Here is a 15,479-nt window from a genome sequence, read left to right on the forward strand (position 1 = left end):
TAAAGTTGAACTGATGATAAATTTCTGTGAGACTTGAGTATAAATACTGTTTTACTCGTATGTAAAATGTATTGTCGTATGTATGGCTTTGAAATTTCAATAACAGACCGAGTTTGTATGGACAAGTGGGCAAAAACAAGTGGCATTATTGACCTAAACACGTACATGACTTGATGCCTAGTGAACATTTCATGAATATGTAGGTATGTGAGTACAATATAATATCTTTGTAAATATGAATATTATAATCAATAATTGGTCTACGCACAAAATATATGAGGTTAACAAACATTTAATTTATGTGTTATAATAAAGGCGAATGATTTGTATTCACCAAACGTTAAAGTATATACCTACTTTGTATTTCAATGGAAATAAGTAAACGCAGGTATTTTATTTTAAAATTAAGCTAAAGAAATTTCAGCATTATTCCTGCTAATATTCAAAAAGCTTTTTTGTTAAATATAAATACATTTGGAAATCTTATAACGGCTTTGGCCTGAATTTTTATACTAAGATTTATAAAATCTTCTGCAAGACAATACTAGAAGTAATAAAGTGAACCCAATAATGAGCCATTAGTGTAGCATTGACACCAGCGAAACAGCCAAGTGCTTCCTGAAAAGGCCTGACAGAGTGGTAGCAACATTGCTTCTCAGGACTTCATAGGGATAATTACGTAGCACCACTGATAGGAACGATGTTGGGAGGATATATTTTATTTGGATATTGGAGGATATATTTTATGAGGATAGTATAGAGTATATTTTTGACAACCTGCATTCTCTTTACTTCGACCAACTGCTAGGACTCTTCTTAAGAATATGTTAAGTTTGTCCTTTGAATTCTCTCTGTAGGGTTTAAGTTCCCAGAATGGTGGACTATGCAGTTCCATCTACAACTGACACCACAAGTCTTCGACAAATAAATGCAGGAGTACCTCAAGGCAGCGTTCTTGGGCCTCTGCTGTACCTTATCTTTACACATGACCTACCGTCTGATCCTAATTACGTCACAGCAACGTTTGCAGATGACACCGCCTTGATTGCAGTTGGTGAAACTGAAAACGAATCGACAGCCACATTACAAACCGCGTTAAATAAGATCAGCCAGTGGACTAATACATGGAAAATTAAACTTAACCACACAAAATCTGTACACGTAGTTTTCACAAATACTAAAATACAAAATATACCACTATACATAGATGATCAACAGGTCCCATACTCAAACTATGCGAAGTATCTAGCTATGACACTTGACTGCAAACTTCGATGGAAAGAGCATGTCAAGAAAAAGAGGCAAGAATTGGACATCAAACTCAAAAACATGCAATGGCTCATGGGTAGCAGTTCAGCTCTTACTATAGAAAACAAGCTGTTAATTTACAAGCAGATACTAAGGTCAGTATGGAGTTATGGTGCGCAGCTATGGGGGTGCGCCAGTCAAAGTACGAAAAGCCAAATCCAATACTTCCAAAATAAGGTCCTTAGGTGCATTGTCAAAGCACCATAGTACTGCAGAAGTTCCGACATTGAGCGCGACCTTAAAATAAACTTCGTCAACACTGAAATCGCAAAGATTGCAGTTGCCCATAAAGAAAGACTATTAAACCACATCAATGAAGAAGCACTTAATTTAATTGAAACCAACGGATTAACACGAAGGCTCAGACGCACTAAACCTAGCGATCTCATACCTCCATAGAAATGCTCTATGTCATGTAGAGTCGAAATTGTGTAATGTTATCATAATTAAGTTGCTTGTTAGTCATTTGTAAATATTTATGAACTAGTTGCAATAAAACATTAAAATAAAAAAAAAGAAATGTCTGCTAGATTATTTGGAAAATTTCCTCCCACCCACAAAACCTTTTCATTAAATTGAACGTCTTTCTTAAGTTTTCGCTGTAAATGCCCTTAAAATAAACATAATTACCATAAAATCCTTGAGCTTTTGAAAAGGCTTATATAGTATAGATCTCCATGCAAATATAGTTCTCCGATAAGTAAAATTCTGCCCTTCGAAGAGTTTGACTTTGGACATAAAAAGTTAAAAAATCCATAAATAAGAAGAATCTCCAAATGCTGTTTTCTAAAAATCAGAGCGACGGAAGGGATTAGATGAAAAGCGTAGTCAATATAGATGTCTATCGCCGTGAGCTCAAAAAAAGTTAGAAAAAGGTGGCGTGCGGGCAACGAAGCAATTTTGATCATTTTCCCAGATCTTATGACAAAAAAAAGACAATTCCAGGTTGTTGAAATTGTATACTTATACACAAAGCACGAAAGCCGAATCTCTCATGAAGGAATCTTATCGGATGCCATCCAAACCGACGCGCTGCATTCTGACGCCGCTTATTTTCCTTGTTGTCATTGATGAGATACTAACTACATCAATCGACAATGCAGGAAAAAGAGGAACCGAATTCGATGGAACTAGATTTTGCTGATGACATCGTTCTATTCTCTCAACGCAAATCGGATATGCAAAGCAAGTTGAATGATCTCGTAAAACATTGTAGTGCCGCTGGACTTAAAATCACTCCAAAGAAAACCAAAAATTTGGCAGTACACACGAACGATGCATTCTACAACATCGGAAAGGAAAATATTGAAAAAGTAAACGTTTTTCAATACCTTGGAAGTCAATTCATTGCGGAAAGCGGATGCAAAAATGATGTACCTACAAGTGCGCAAAAAACAGGAGGTGCATTTGCAAATCTTCGTCCGGTATGGCAGTGCAAGCAAATGCACATTACAACAAAAATACGGATTTTCAACATCAATGTTAGATCACTTCTACTCTACGCCTGTGAAACATGGTGTTTGTCTGAGGAAATTGTACAGAAGCTTCAAGTGTTCGCGAACCGCTGCTGGAGATGCATTTGGTGGCCAGACAACTGGATATCTAACACCCAATTGCATCGACATTACCATCAAACACCAATCGCAACTGAAATAAGAGAACATAAATGGAGCTGGCTTGGCTATACCGTAGGGAAAGGTGGCACTGAAATCGGCAGACAAGCGCTGGACTGAAACCCCCAAGGACAGCGCAGAAGTGGTAGACTTAGGGGCTCTTGGTGAGGCTGCATCGAAGAGGTATACAAAGCCGTGGACAAAACAATGACCTGGCAGAAAGTGAAAAATATACCCGAGAATCGTACAAAATTGAAAAATTTTACTTTCGCCCATCCTATGCCCATAACGGAGACGAAGGAATGGTAATGATGATACACAATGCCGATAAGCCGACATATTCAGATATATTCGTCTATGTTTATATAAGTATTTGTTTAAAAAGTTCCATCTGGCCAGTATGGACAGACGACTAGCTAGGAGAAACTCTTCATCTATCTGAATCTCCGTCACTACCAAAGTATGATGAAAGGTTAGCTCCTTTTATAGTGCACGTTTCGAAGAAGGAGTAGTGACTCATATGTAGAAAACATTTTCCGAGCGCACTTTGTTGCAATACTTGGTTCTAACATTCAGAATAAAAGAGGAACGATGTGCTGATCAAAATAGCTCGCGAGTGACACTATCTGAAGTTGGAGTCTATTGGAAATCGAAATGCAAACTTCCAGGCAAAAATAAAAAAAAACTGTGTATCTTTTTCTGCCAAAACATTTTCATTTGTATGTAAATGTGTTTCCAAGAGGTTGCACGAAAATATTGACCCATGTAATCATCCATGAATTCATGCATGCATAAACATAGTTGGCACCTACAGCATTTTTTAGGTATTTGCTTGTCTTGCTGCTGTCCTATAGTTATTTAATTAATTTAATTTTATGTCGCCTCCGAACGGCAGATGGTTTTTCCGTGGTAGAAATGTTTTAGAATGCCATTACTACCGAAGCATGACCGATATGTGAAAAAAAATCGTTCTCTGCCTTTTGATGATTCATAGCTATACTGCGAATGTTTAGACAGGGCCTAACGATCAATGGTCGCGCACAAATCAGCACGGTTAGTATAGGAAAAAAATCATAGTTATGCAATTGAAGGAATGCAGATTTAGTTTTGGGTAATATTATTCTTGACAGGAGTTGAAATCAAATCAGTTGTCTTATTTCAAAACTACGTACCCATTTAACGCCGACCTTGCAATATCAGTGAAATGACGGTGACAAAAAGTTTAATTAATATGCAGCGAAGCTACTAAGTACCTGCCGAAATAATTTAGCTAAACTTAAGAAAAATTAAAATAAAACCAAACGTATACTCGACTAAAAAACGTACGTGCTCAGGCCAAAATTGTCACTTTTCGGGGTTCAACATTCGAACCGACGTGGCTTAGTAAATGTACATACATTCAAACATACATATATTAATGGGAAACAAATATTTTTGCGAACGCATGTAGTTTTTGTTGTGCGTATGTGCCACGCAGAAAATTCGCAAAATGTGGAAATATATTTAAACTCGAGTAGTACACCACTTCGATATCAGTTCTATTTTGCTCTTCTTTAGTAAAGCAGCTATCAAGCAACCAAAACATGTTCAAATATGTATGTATTCATATATTTTAAATTACACTTTACTCAAATTATACTCAAAAATTTTATCCACTTGCAGTTTGCTCTCGTTTTCGTGGCCCTCTTCGCCTTCGCTGCTGCCGAGCCTAAGCCCGCTGTTGTCGCACCATTGGCCTACTCTGCTCCATTGGTTGCTTCGCCCTACGCCGCCGCCTACGCCTCTCCGTATGCTGCTTACACTGCTGCGCCTTATGCCGCCCTCGCTTCACCTTACGCTGCCTACTCCGCTTACCCATACAGCGCCGCCTATGTGCTCCGCAAATGAGTGTGAGGGTAATTGACTGGATTGAATGCTTTACCAATAATTTTAGACCGTTGAGAAAAGAAAAATAAAACATAATAAAGATCAATAAGGAAATATTTTTTATTCTAACCAGATGTCCAAATAGTCCAGTGGATTGGTCAGAGGTAATAATAGTATTTGGTTTTACATTGGAATGTGGTGCAATTAAATTAATTAAATTAGTTTATTATGGGTACCGCCAAACGGTTCTAACTGAATTTGGTTGCTGTCGTCAGAGGAAAAAATTATAAAAAATCAACGAGAAGCTATAATACCATAATAGCGGTCGCCCCTCGGCAGGCAATGGTAAACCTTCGAGTGTATTTCTGCCATTGAAAATCTCCCATCACTGCATACCAGGAATGCATCTAGAAATTATAATTAAAAACTGTGTTGAAAAGTTTTTGGCATTTTCCTAATTTTTCTATAAGTTTGAAGGTTGGTTTTATGAGATTTTGCCGGAAAAAAAAATCAAAACTAGTCAAAATGTTGAATTAAGCGAATTGAATTAATTTACAAACATTTTTTGGGAATTTTACTGAAAACGTTTTCAAATAAAGGTTTTTTTTTCGAACATCTCGTTGAGACATGTTCATATTTCGCTTTATCATTAGTTTCACTTTTGCCTGAATAATTTCACTTTCCGCTTTTCACTTAATATGAACGTCATCTGGAAATTTTTCACTTCTTTGCACTTCTTTACATTTAAGTTATTTATTTTTTATTTAAAAATACAAATACATCTAATTTCATTTACTTTTATTTGATAAGTCAAACTATAAAATAAATTCAAAGCGACATTTGTGTTGAACGACCTGCAGAGGAGCGACTGCTTTTGGGAAATCATTTTTTAGCACTTGAGGTTACTTTAATGTTTTTGATGAAATAGAAAAGGCAAAAGTTAGCAAGTAATGTTGAAAGCAGTTCAAATCTATATGTTTGCGAAACAACCACGAAAGGGAGACACAAATCGACTGAATGATATATTCAAAAGTTACTTTTAAGTTCTAAAAACAAATTATACAACTTCTATTAAATGTTGCTGAGAAGAAAACGGTAAAAATACAAGAGTGCATACATTTCGAACATAAAAGGACAGAGGAAAATATATTTTGTTTCAAATTTGATTTGATTTCAACTACGGCTTTTCGTTTAATGTAGTGGAACTTTAAGAGCCGCTAGATCGAATCCAACTTGTGAGCTACGAAAAGCGAAAGGCGCACCGGTCAAATTAGACATTCTGTGTAACTCTTTGCCGCAAAGTAGCAACTGTGGTTGAAGAATTTCTAATGATACTTTTGTTTACCCATAATTAGAAGCTACGTCCTTTAGCGCTGTTGACCACCACACAAATGTGATTAGGTGGTGTACATACATATGAACATAGAAGCCTATACATGCCTATATGAACAAGTATACTTTATACGTCGTACCCACTTGGAAATTTTAGCATGCGTGATTTTTGGGACAGCTGAGTTGCTCTTGCGGAAGCTGAGTTGCTAAAACAAATGTTTTGTGTCATTTGAGAGCTGCCAATTATAAAAAATCGGAGTCATTGTTTTGCATAAGGTGTTCAAAGTTCTTCATTGCCTCCTTCTTTAACTCATAAATATTTTCCTAAAAAACGCCTAATGTGTGCTATGATATTAACGATATTAAATATAAAACAAGTAAAGACGGCTAAATACCCTGGCTGAGATCCTGCTCCCATTTGTGGTGCATGTTTGATGTTTGTTCTATAAATTTTACTTGCATCGCATTTATTTCTTTGGCTTATCTATTTTACCAAATTCGAGTAATTCTGCTTTATTTATAATAAAGATATCACGTTTGTTATTTTTTGTTGAAAATTACCCTTATATGGCTGTCCTAGCGAGCGAACCACTTGCACAAATATTAAAAATTCGTCCGTTGTGATACCATTCAGAGATTAGGAGAAGGAAGGGAAGAAGAGATCTTGAGAAGAGGATGACGACCAAAGATGGCTAATTCACGTTCATAGCTAGCCGCTTTAAGTACTGATGAACTACGCAAGATGTGTGGTATTTAAACCCGCAATATTCACAGGTGTAGCGAAAAATAAGAGCTCAAATATTTAAATCTTTGCCCAACGAGAGCAGAAGGTGCTGAGGTGATTCCACCTCGTGCTCCAGACAGTTTTTGCAGAAGGAACTTGAGACAATTTCAAGTCTCAACGCATGATCAGTTAACGGACAATGCTCGATAAGGATGCCCACCAAATTCGAAAGTTGCAGCTTTGTTAGCCTTAGAAGTTCCCTCGTGGGCCCTCATCTGCCTGTTATCAGGGGAACTTGGGACCAACGCTCGCTAATTTGACACGAGGCCCAACAATCCAGGAGCAGACCACAGGTTCTCAAGGGAACACCAATACTCTCATGTGTACCAAGCTTCATTAAAATATGTGGTACTAATTTATGCTTGATTGTATACAGATCACATTTTTAAGTGTTGTTGTAGAGAATATACAATAAAAGTAAGCTTAGGTGATTCTTTGAATAGCAAAATAAATTCAGATGTATGAGTGAACGGCCGCCGTAGCCGAATGGGTTGGTGCGTGATTACCATACGGAATTCACAGAGAGGTCGTTGGTTCGAATCTCGGTGAAAGCAAAATTTGTGGTGTGCGTCTTGATGTTGTTCCACAATGGAAGGGACCTACAGTTTCAAGCCGACTCCGAACGGCAGATATTTTTGTGAGGAGCTTTTGCATGGCAGAAATACACTCGAAGGTTTGCCATTGCCTGCCGAGGGGCGACCGCTATTAGAAAAATGTTTTTCTTAATTTGGTGTTTCACCGAGATTCGAACCTACTTTCTCTCTGTGAATTCCGAATGGTAGTCACGCACCAACCGATTCGGCTACGGCTGCCGCATTATGATAGCTAAGAAATATATTATACATATTTGGAAACTTGGTGTTAATGTCTAATTTGGCATAGCAACACCGCCAATACGCTCAAGCAAAAAGACCAAGCACTCATACCATCAAACACTTGACTGCCTGTCAAATTCATACCAAGGGTGCTGTCAAAAATTGGGAAGAAGAAAAGTGTTTTTACTTGTATTTTTTATATTGTGGAGAAAGAGAAAGACAGGGGGATAACGGAAAATAAAAATATGATTGTGAAAACGCAGGGAATGCCTACTTAAACATTAAGGCGTATTCGAGTTGCCACTTCTCTGCTCGTTATGTTAGGTTCTGCCCGTTTGACGGAAAATTTATATGGGGAAGCAAGATTCGCCTGTAGCATGTGCTGTTTGATGGCTGTTGGATGGCATTTGTTTCGTTCTTGGCCAAAAATTCACGAACAATGATGGCACTGTGCGACGGTGCGCTATCATGGTGCAAAATCTATAAACTGTTTTCTCACAAATTGTTTCTTTTTTGGCCGATTGATTCACGTCGAGGCTTTTTTCGCTCGCGTGAACCAGCAACTCGAGACGATTTCGGCCAAATTAGGTTTACATTTTTCAAGTATTTAAAAAACATTTATACGCAAACAAGTGTACACAAATAATACAATTTCACGAGTTTATTCACTAATATGCCGAAAACCACAAACTTTGATAAATATTTTAATATGTAATTAGTTTTGGTATGATATTTAGTGAAACAGTTGCCAAGATGTACCCTAGGTTAATAAGGCCACGTATCACAATAATACAAAATTTTCTGCCACCCTTAATGCGTGTCACGGTCAGAACAAACCTTGTAGTCCCTGTTTGGCTAAGACCACGACTTTAAAACTTCAAATCACTCGGGCGCTACAGCAGCGCTGCTCGAGTTGACACTTCATACTTCAAATCCAAAGGGTAAGTCTGCCTAACCTTCTGGCAAAAATTCGTTTTGCACAATACCGTTGTAATCCATTAAAACCGTGAGCATCGCTTTCTTTTTTTACTGAAAACACGTTGTTTTTTTGGTCTTGGTTCATTCGGAGCTCTCCACTCACACGCCTGATGTCTGATTGCGTGTCGTAAACCCAAGTCTCGTCTGCAGTAATAATGAACATCTTCCCATTCATGCAACTCGTAAACGTAAGCAGAAAAAGTTTCTCAACATTTCTAATGTTTTCGCGCCATTGAATTCATTTTTATTGCAAATCTTAATACAAACTCGGCATTGCAAATTCAAATACATTTTTGAGGTATTGTAAAAATTCGAAAACGAAGGCGCAATAGATTTACTCAAGACGACCTACCTCTTACAAATGTCAAGCAATGGCGATAAAATGCATCCTGGAATATATGATGCCATTACTATACATCTCCATTTCCAACTGGGTACATGTATGTATGTTTGTACGAGTATATGTCCATTAGTAGCTGTTTACATGGAAACTCTTAGTATGCACATCGAACACTCTTAAAAATCCTTTTGTACACTACATTTGCTGCTTTAGCTCATGGCCAGCGGACATAGCTCACATTCAAACGGACAAAGCATTTAGTATTGTTTGAAAGCTTCACTTAGCCGTCTTGCAGCACGCGAAGGTTGAATACGAGAAATGTTCGGGCTGAGTATGGTTGTGCAAGCGTTTGTGATTGGCAGTCGCAGTATGCAACTTTACTATGCAGTATTTGCGTGTGTGTGTGTGACGATATGATTGTAGGAAGAGTTTTGTTGAAGAGCGTACGTAGACCGGAAATTTAATTTCATTGTTGAAGCTGTATTCGTGTCCATTCATTTCGTATTCGCCACGCTATATTGTGAGCTACTTTGATTCCATATTTAACTCATTTCGTAATTGAGAGTACATCATGAATTCCTTTCAGTGAATTCAACGCCATTCCGCACACATGTAAGTATATAAGTATGTACCCTGGTGGAGAAAGCCAAACTAGTAAGGATGCATTCTAGTTCAGATACGTGTATGTAATAGAAGAAGCGATATTAGTTCGCCTTTGTCTAGAACAATACCAGTAGCAAAATTATCAATCTGTCTGCAAATCGGTTGATCTTGTTTTAGATAAAAAAATTTTAAGACACGTCTACAGACGCATCAATGCATCGCGATGATTATGTATCATACAATAGATATTAATGAATACATCCATGTTATTTGTTATTTCACTTATTTAATTATTAACTATTAAATAATAATTATTACAGAGTTGCTTCAGAGTTATAAAAAAATGTTATTTGAAAGTTTTAGCAAAAATGAGTAGCAAGAGGAATATGGGAAGAGTTGCATACAACAAAGTAAAAAGGTATATTTTAATAGTTTACCAATCCAGTTTCCCATAGAAATTGTGAGGTGTTGCAGCCTTCTATTCAAGTAGAAGAAAATTGCGCATGTTGAAGGGCTTAATGGGCTAATACAGATAGTCCTGAAATTCTTGAAGAACATGAAAATTCGTCTGGGCATTTCGAGCTACGCTCATTTAGAAAGAAAATCTTAGATCCGATAGCACTACATCTTAAACGCCTCTAATTTATTCATACTCGTAACCTTTAGTGTCCATGCCTCCACATCGTACAACAAAACAGACCAAACGTAACATTTAAGGTACCGAAGACGTAGTTTTATGTTCAAGCTTTTATTGGACAACCAATTTCTCAGTCATTTGTCCATGCTTCGCTAAGCCAACATCCTAATCCTTAAATCGGGATACTCTTTGGGTCGGATTGTCATATACATAAATGTTTGAATTTGTGATTTGTTGAGAGTTTTTTGAAACAACCATGAATTTTGTTTTTTGGATGTTAATACTTAGGCCGTATTGCAAACTTTTTCCTCTGTCTTCTTTAAAGAGGTATTGCAGGTCATTAATTTTGTCAGCCAATATTGTGGTGTCATCGGCAAATCGTATGTTATTTATTATTTCGCCGTTGACTTTTATTCTTAAGTTGACTGATGCCAAAGCTTCTTCAAATATATATTCCGAGTATAAATTGGAGAACATTGATGATAAAACACATCCTTGGCGAACTCTTCTTTTGATTGAAATATCACTCGTCACATCATTTTGTAGTCTCACGGTCGCAGTTTGGTCTCAATACAAGTTAGAAATGCCGAGAAAGATAATTTTTCCCCTAAATTTTGGGGGTGGGAAATTCGAATTTCGAAATACCTGAATTCTGCATTTTTGACAGTTCCAAGTGACATGAATTGTGTGAAAGTTCAAGTAATTTCTAATATAGTCGACAAAAAAGTCAGTAAAACTATTATTATTTTTATTCTCACGCCACTGCCCCCAAGCATCCAATGTGGTTGCCAATGAGGTCGCTTCTTAACACATCAATAGCCCTCAAGCCTAATTTGAGTGAAGGCCCGCTAGACGCACAGAAAGTGGTCCACCGTCTCATCCTCCTCTCCACATGCGGGGCAGAGTGTACTGTCAGAGATGCCTACTTCTTTCATGTGCTTCACCCAATACTTAGAAGCGACCCAAAGTATAAGAAACAGAACAGAACGTACTCTACATAATCAGCTACCAAGTTATAAGTCAATTCTCTAGAATTTCAAATAATTTTTATAAAAAATTTGCAAACAAGTTATTCAGCTAAAAATTATTCCTTTTCAGAAAAAAATATTACTACTACTTCTCAAACCACTATTTTTCCCTTTTTCGGAGCTCGTTTGGGATAAAAGAAAAGGGAAAATGGAAAAAAATTGTTTTTCATGATGAGAAGAAATGGAGTAGGGAAAAGTCTCCCAAGGAGTTTCTATTCAGAATCGGGCTGATTATCAAGATAAATGTAAATCTATAATAAGCTTTACCAGTCACTTTAATTGCATACAAAACAGGGCCGTCGCACCGAAAAATGTATGCTGCAATCGAACACATAATATATTAATTTTATTAATGCTTCTTAAGTGAATATTATAATTTTATTTCTTTTTGAAACTTTGAAAGGATTTGTTTCAATCATTTTAGGAGTTACTTATGGTGTAAATTTGAACCAATTTTTGAATGCTAAGCCAATTACTACCTAAAAGAAAATTAATTTAATTTTAAGAAAAAACTAATTCTGTATACACTTTTAAAGTGTAATGCGAGTAGAAAATTTAAAAACGTTGGAATTGGACGTATTGGCTGTTTTTATTTTACATTTTAACTGGTCCAAAACTGGATTTTTAGAAACACGGATTTTTAGAACAAGAATTTTTTTGGGTGGTACGAACTGGCATTTTGCAGATGCGTAGCAGGACAATTGATATTCCGTAAAACATCGCTGTGTAAAAATACCACTTGCTAATGTGGAAAACATGGCACGCGAACTGGTTGAGTTGAAAAGTAAACTGGTATTACTTTAGTTCACAACTCGTATTTTCCTTGCAGTGTACTTATGCATGCATGTTTGTACATAAATTAAACAGACCTTGCCTTGGTTATGCGGCTATACTCCACCGCTGCGTTTCCTTCTCACATACAACACATACATACATATTTGCGTTGCTTAATGCATAAATAAGCAAGTGTGGTTTGCCACTCACTCCCATTCTGTTTTATATGACTTCAGCAATCTTCATTGTATCGTTTTGCATTGCTTTCATTATTCTTGTTATTATAAATAAAAATGGCGATTCGCTGTCGGCCTTTTTGGGGGAACAATGCTTTTCACCTTCGATGCTTTTAAATTGTAGAAGCGTATTAGTAAAATATGTGCAGCCAAGGTGCTTGTGCATGACACTGCGGCCAATTCTACAAAGGCCCAATGGTCACAAAGTGGCAAACAAATTATTATAGGCAATTACAGATTTACGATATCATAAAATGCTATGGAGAAAATGCTCGGATCAAATTTGGATCGTTTGTCCGTAGACATAGTAGTTTTTGGATCAAAATTGGTTGGAGCTTTTTCCTCTTTGTTGTCAAAATTACCTTGAAATTTTCATCAGACATCTATTAGGGGAAGATAAAATCTGCAATAAAAGAACAACAGAAAACAAAATTCTTTTTTAAAGATTTGAATAAATAACAACTCCAATTTTATGTTTTTTTGGTTCACTGCCGCGGATCAAATTTTTTTAATTTCGAGATGCCCGAAATTACTTTTTGCACTTAAAGTTTGCCCTATTTTTAATAAAAATCATCACAGCACAGATGGTGAAAATCTCAAAACTTTTTATTGTATACTATAAAGTATGCTCGTGTAGATCATGCATAAATATCAGTGACACCGATTTACCGAATTTTGGACCTTGTTTTCATCGTTTACAAAGGGAGCAATGAGTAACTGGATCGCAGATTTAACGTTGTTAAGTGTCCCACCTATCTCTCGCAATTTCCCTTGTTTGGACTGCGCCTGGGGTTGCTGCCAACTCGAACCTGACATTAAATATGTACCTCTGAAAAGAGAAACTTCAGTGGAAGGAAGGGGAACGAAAGATACTAAGTTGAGAATCATCTCAGCATAAAAATTATTCCTACGTATTCAAAAATTAGGTCTAGGATACACCAAACATATGGAAGGTGCCCCATGCAACGTAGAAAGTATCTTACAAATTGGCAGCAGAATATATAATATAAGAAACAGAATATATAATATAAGAACTATGGACTTATCTGATGTCACAAGAAAAACTGGGGACCGAGTGACGTGGACTCGAATTGTAACGGAAGGAATGGTTCACCCCGAACTGTGATGCTATGATAATGATCATTATTTCATATGTTTATATTCGCGCGCACTTTTGTCCAAGTGCATTATAATTTTCTTTACATAACGGTTCTATACAACAGCTTAAAGGAGTCGCGTACATACAAATACTCGTATGCTCAGAATGATGAGAGTACATAGTCGATGTAGCCAAGTCTGTCCATCTGTGCTTACAACAACTTGAGCCTAAATTAATATATTGGGTTGGGGAATAAGTTCATAGCGTTTTTATATTTATTTTATTTCACAACGATTTGTTTCCTGTTTGGCAAAGGGTAAGTATTCATTTGATAGAACTCTTTTTGCTCTACAAAACTGTTTTATTTGTATCTTTAAGTTTTTTAATTTTTTATTAGTTTTGAGGCTTAGAAATAGAAAACCCAGGTGGCAAAAGTCAACATTTTCGACACCTGCTCTTCATTGCTTTTCATCGAGATCAATAAGTTGCTGAAACAGCACGGTACAATTGCAACGTGTATAGTGTAAGGTATCACAGACGAGTCTACAGCAAGGAAATGGTTTGCAAAGTTCAAAAATGGCGACTGAATTCGATGAAGAAAATCTCAAATCACTTTTGAAGGAGAACCGTCGCCAAACCATTCGCGAAAAAAAATTAACTGCGATCATAAAACGACTTCAACTTCAATAAATGGGATTTATCAAAACATTGAGAGCCTGGGTGCTGCAGAAGCTCAACGAAAAAAAATAAAGTAGCCTTCAAATTGCTGCTCAGCATCTCGCCCGCCATCGAGCGATACGCGGTCTTAAAGAGCGCTTTTTGTACCGAATCGTCACGGGAGAAATAATGCTTATTCATCAATATGAAGCAAAGAAAGGAGTGGGTGGCTCCAGGAGATAGGCCAAAGCCGAGCGTCAAGTCGGATATTCATCCAAAGAAGATCCTGATATGTGTTTTGTGGGACTGGGAGGGCATGTGCCATTGGGAAATGCTCGAAAAGAATGCCACGGTCAACAAGGAGCTCTACATTGCCCAGCTATACCGCGTGAATGAGGCTATTCGACTAAAATATCTGATCGACATGGTGAAATCATAGTCCTTCACGAAAACGCCAGACCTCATGTTGCACAAGTCGTCAAAGCCACACTCCAAGAGCTCGAATATGACGTTCTTCAACATCCGCTGTGCACTCCGGACCTTGCACTGACCTCTTACCATCTTTTCCGCTACCTGTCAAACCATAGGAAGAGCGTTACTTTCGATTACAAAGAGCACCCTAAAAACGGGCTCAACAACTTCTTTCACACCAGACAAGACGATTTTTGGCGAAACGGCATAAACAAATTTATCCAGAGGTGGGAAAAGGTTGTAAACACCAACGGCGAATATATTATATAACTGATTAAATTAATGATATACTTATTGTTTTTTGTTTAAATAAAAGTCTTCGATAAAAACACTACGAACTTATTGCCCAACCTAATATTTCAATGAAACTTGGCTCACTATTACTCTTTGTCGAAGATAGTTTGGTATTGAAAATAGGCGAAATCGGTAAGTAACCACGCCTAACTTCCAATATATCAGTTATAAACTAAACAAAATTTGTCAAATTTTCACCCGTCAGATGTTAAGAGCTATAGATCTCATTATCTATCAGCATTTTTGATACAAACAATTAAAAGCCAGTCTAAATTAAATTTTACTATTATAAAATGTGCGCAGGTATATAAACTTCACTACGTACGGAAATTAGCACTACTATTAAGTAGAAAACCAGTAGCTCTGTTTGCAAAGAGTTTTCCATATAGCATAACACAAAAAGAGGCAACAAATTTAAATTTTCCTGAAGCTAATGTAAAATGGTACTGTTTGTGGTATCTGTGGGAGCTTCCTATTTGTGATAGTTAACTAAACTACATTTACAGTGCATTGTCTAGCAACTAAATGATTAAAGTTTCGAGCATTTTCGATTTTATTTTGTTTTATTTTTGTGCCGACAAAATTTGTCCTTCGAATCACCAATCATTTCTAATTACTATCACATGTCTTCTCCTAAATTCCAT

The 15,479-nt window shown here is 36.9% G+C and overlaps 1 protein-coding gene across 1 annotated transcript; it reads left to right on the forward strand.

Moving 5' to 3' along the window:
• The first annotated feature begins 4,473 nt into the window (after positions 1–4,473).
• LOC129242054 (RNA-binding protein 24-like) lies at positions 4,474–4,808 on the forward strand. The gene is made up of 2 exons (XM_054878614.1): positions 4,474–4,516; positions 4,584–4,808. Exons 1-2 carry the CDS (start codon positions 4,505–4,507, stop codon positions 4,806–4,808), a joined length of 237 nt encoding a protein of 78 aa, XP_054734589.1. The 5' UTR covers positions 4,474–4,504.
• Positions 4,809–15,479: the final 10,671 nt, after the last annotated feature.

This window comes from Anastrepha obliqua, chromosome 3 (assembly GCF_027943255.1).
Source record: "Anastrepha obliqua isolate idAnaObli1 chromosome 3, idAnaObli1_1.0, whole genome shotgun sequence".
NCBI classification, from domain to species: Eukaryota; Metazoa; Arthropoda; class Insecta; order Diptera; family Tephritidae; genus Anastrepha; species Anastrepha obliqua.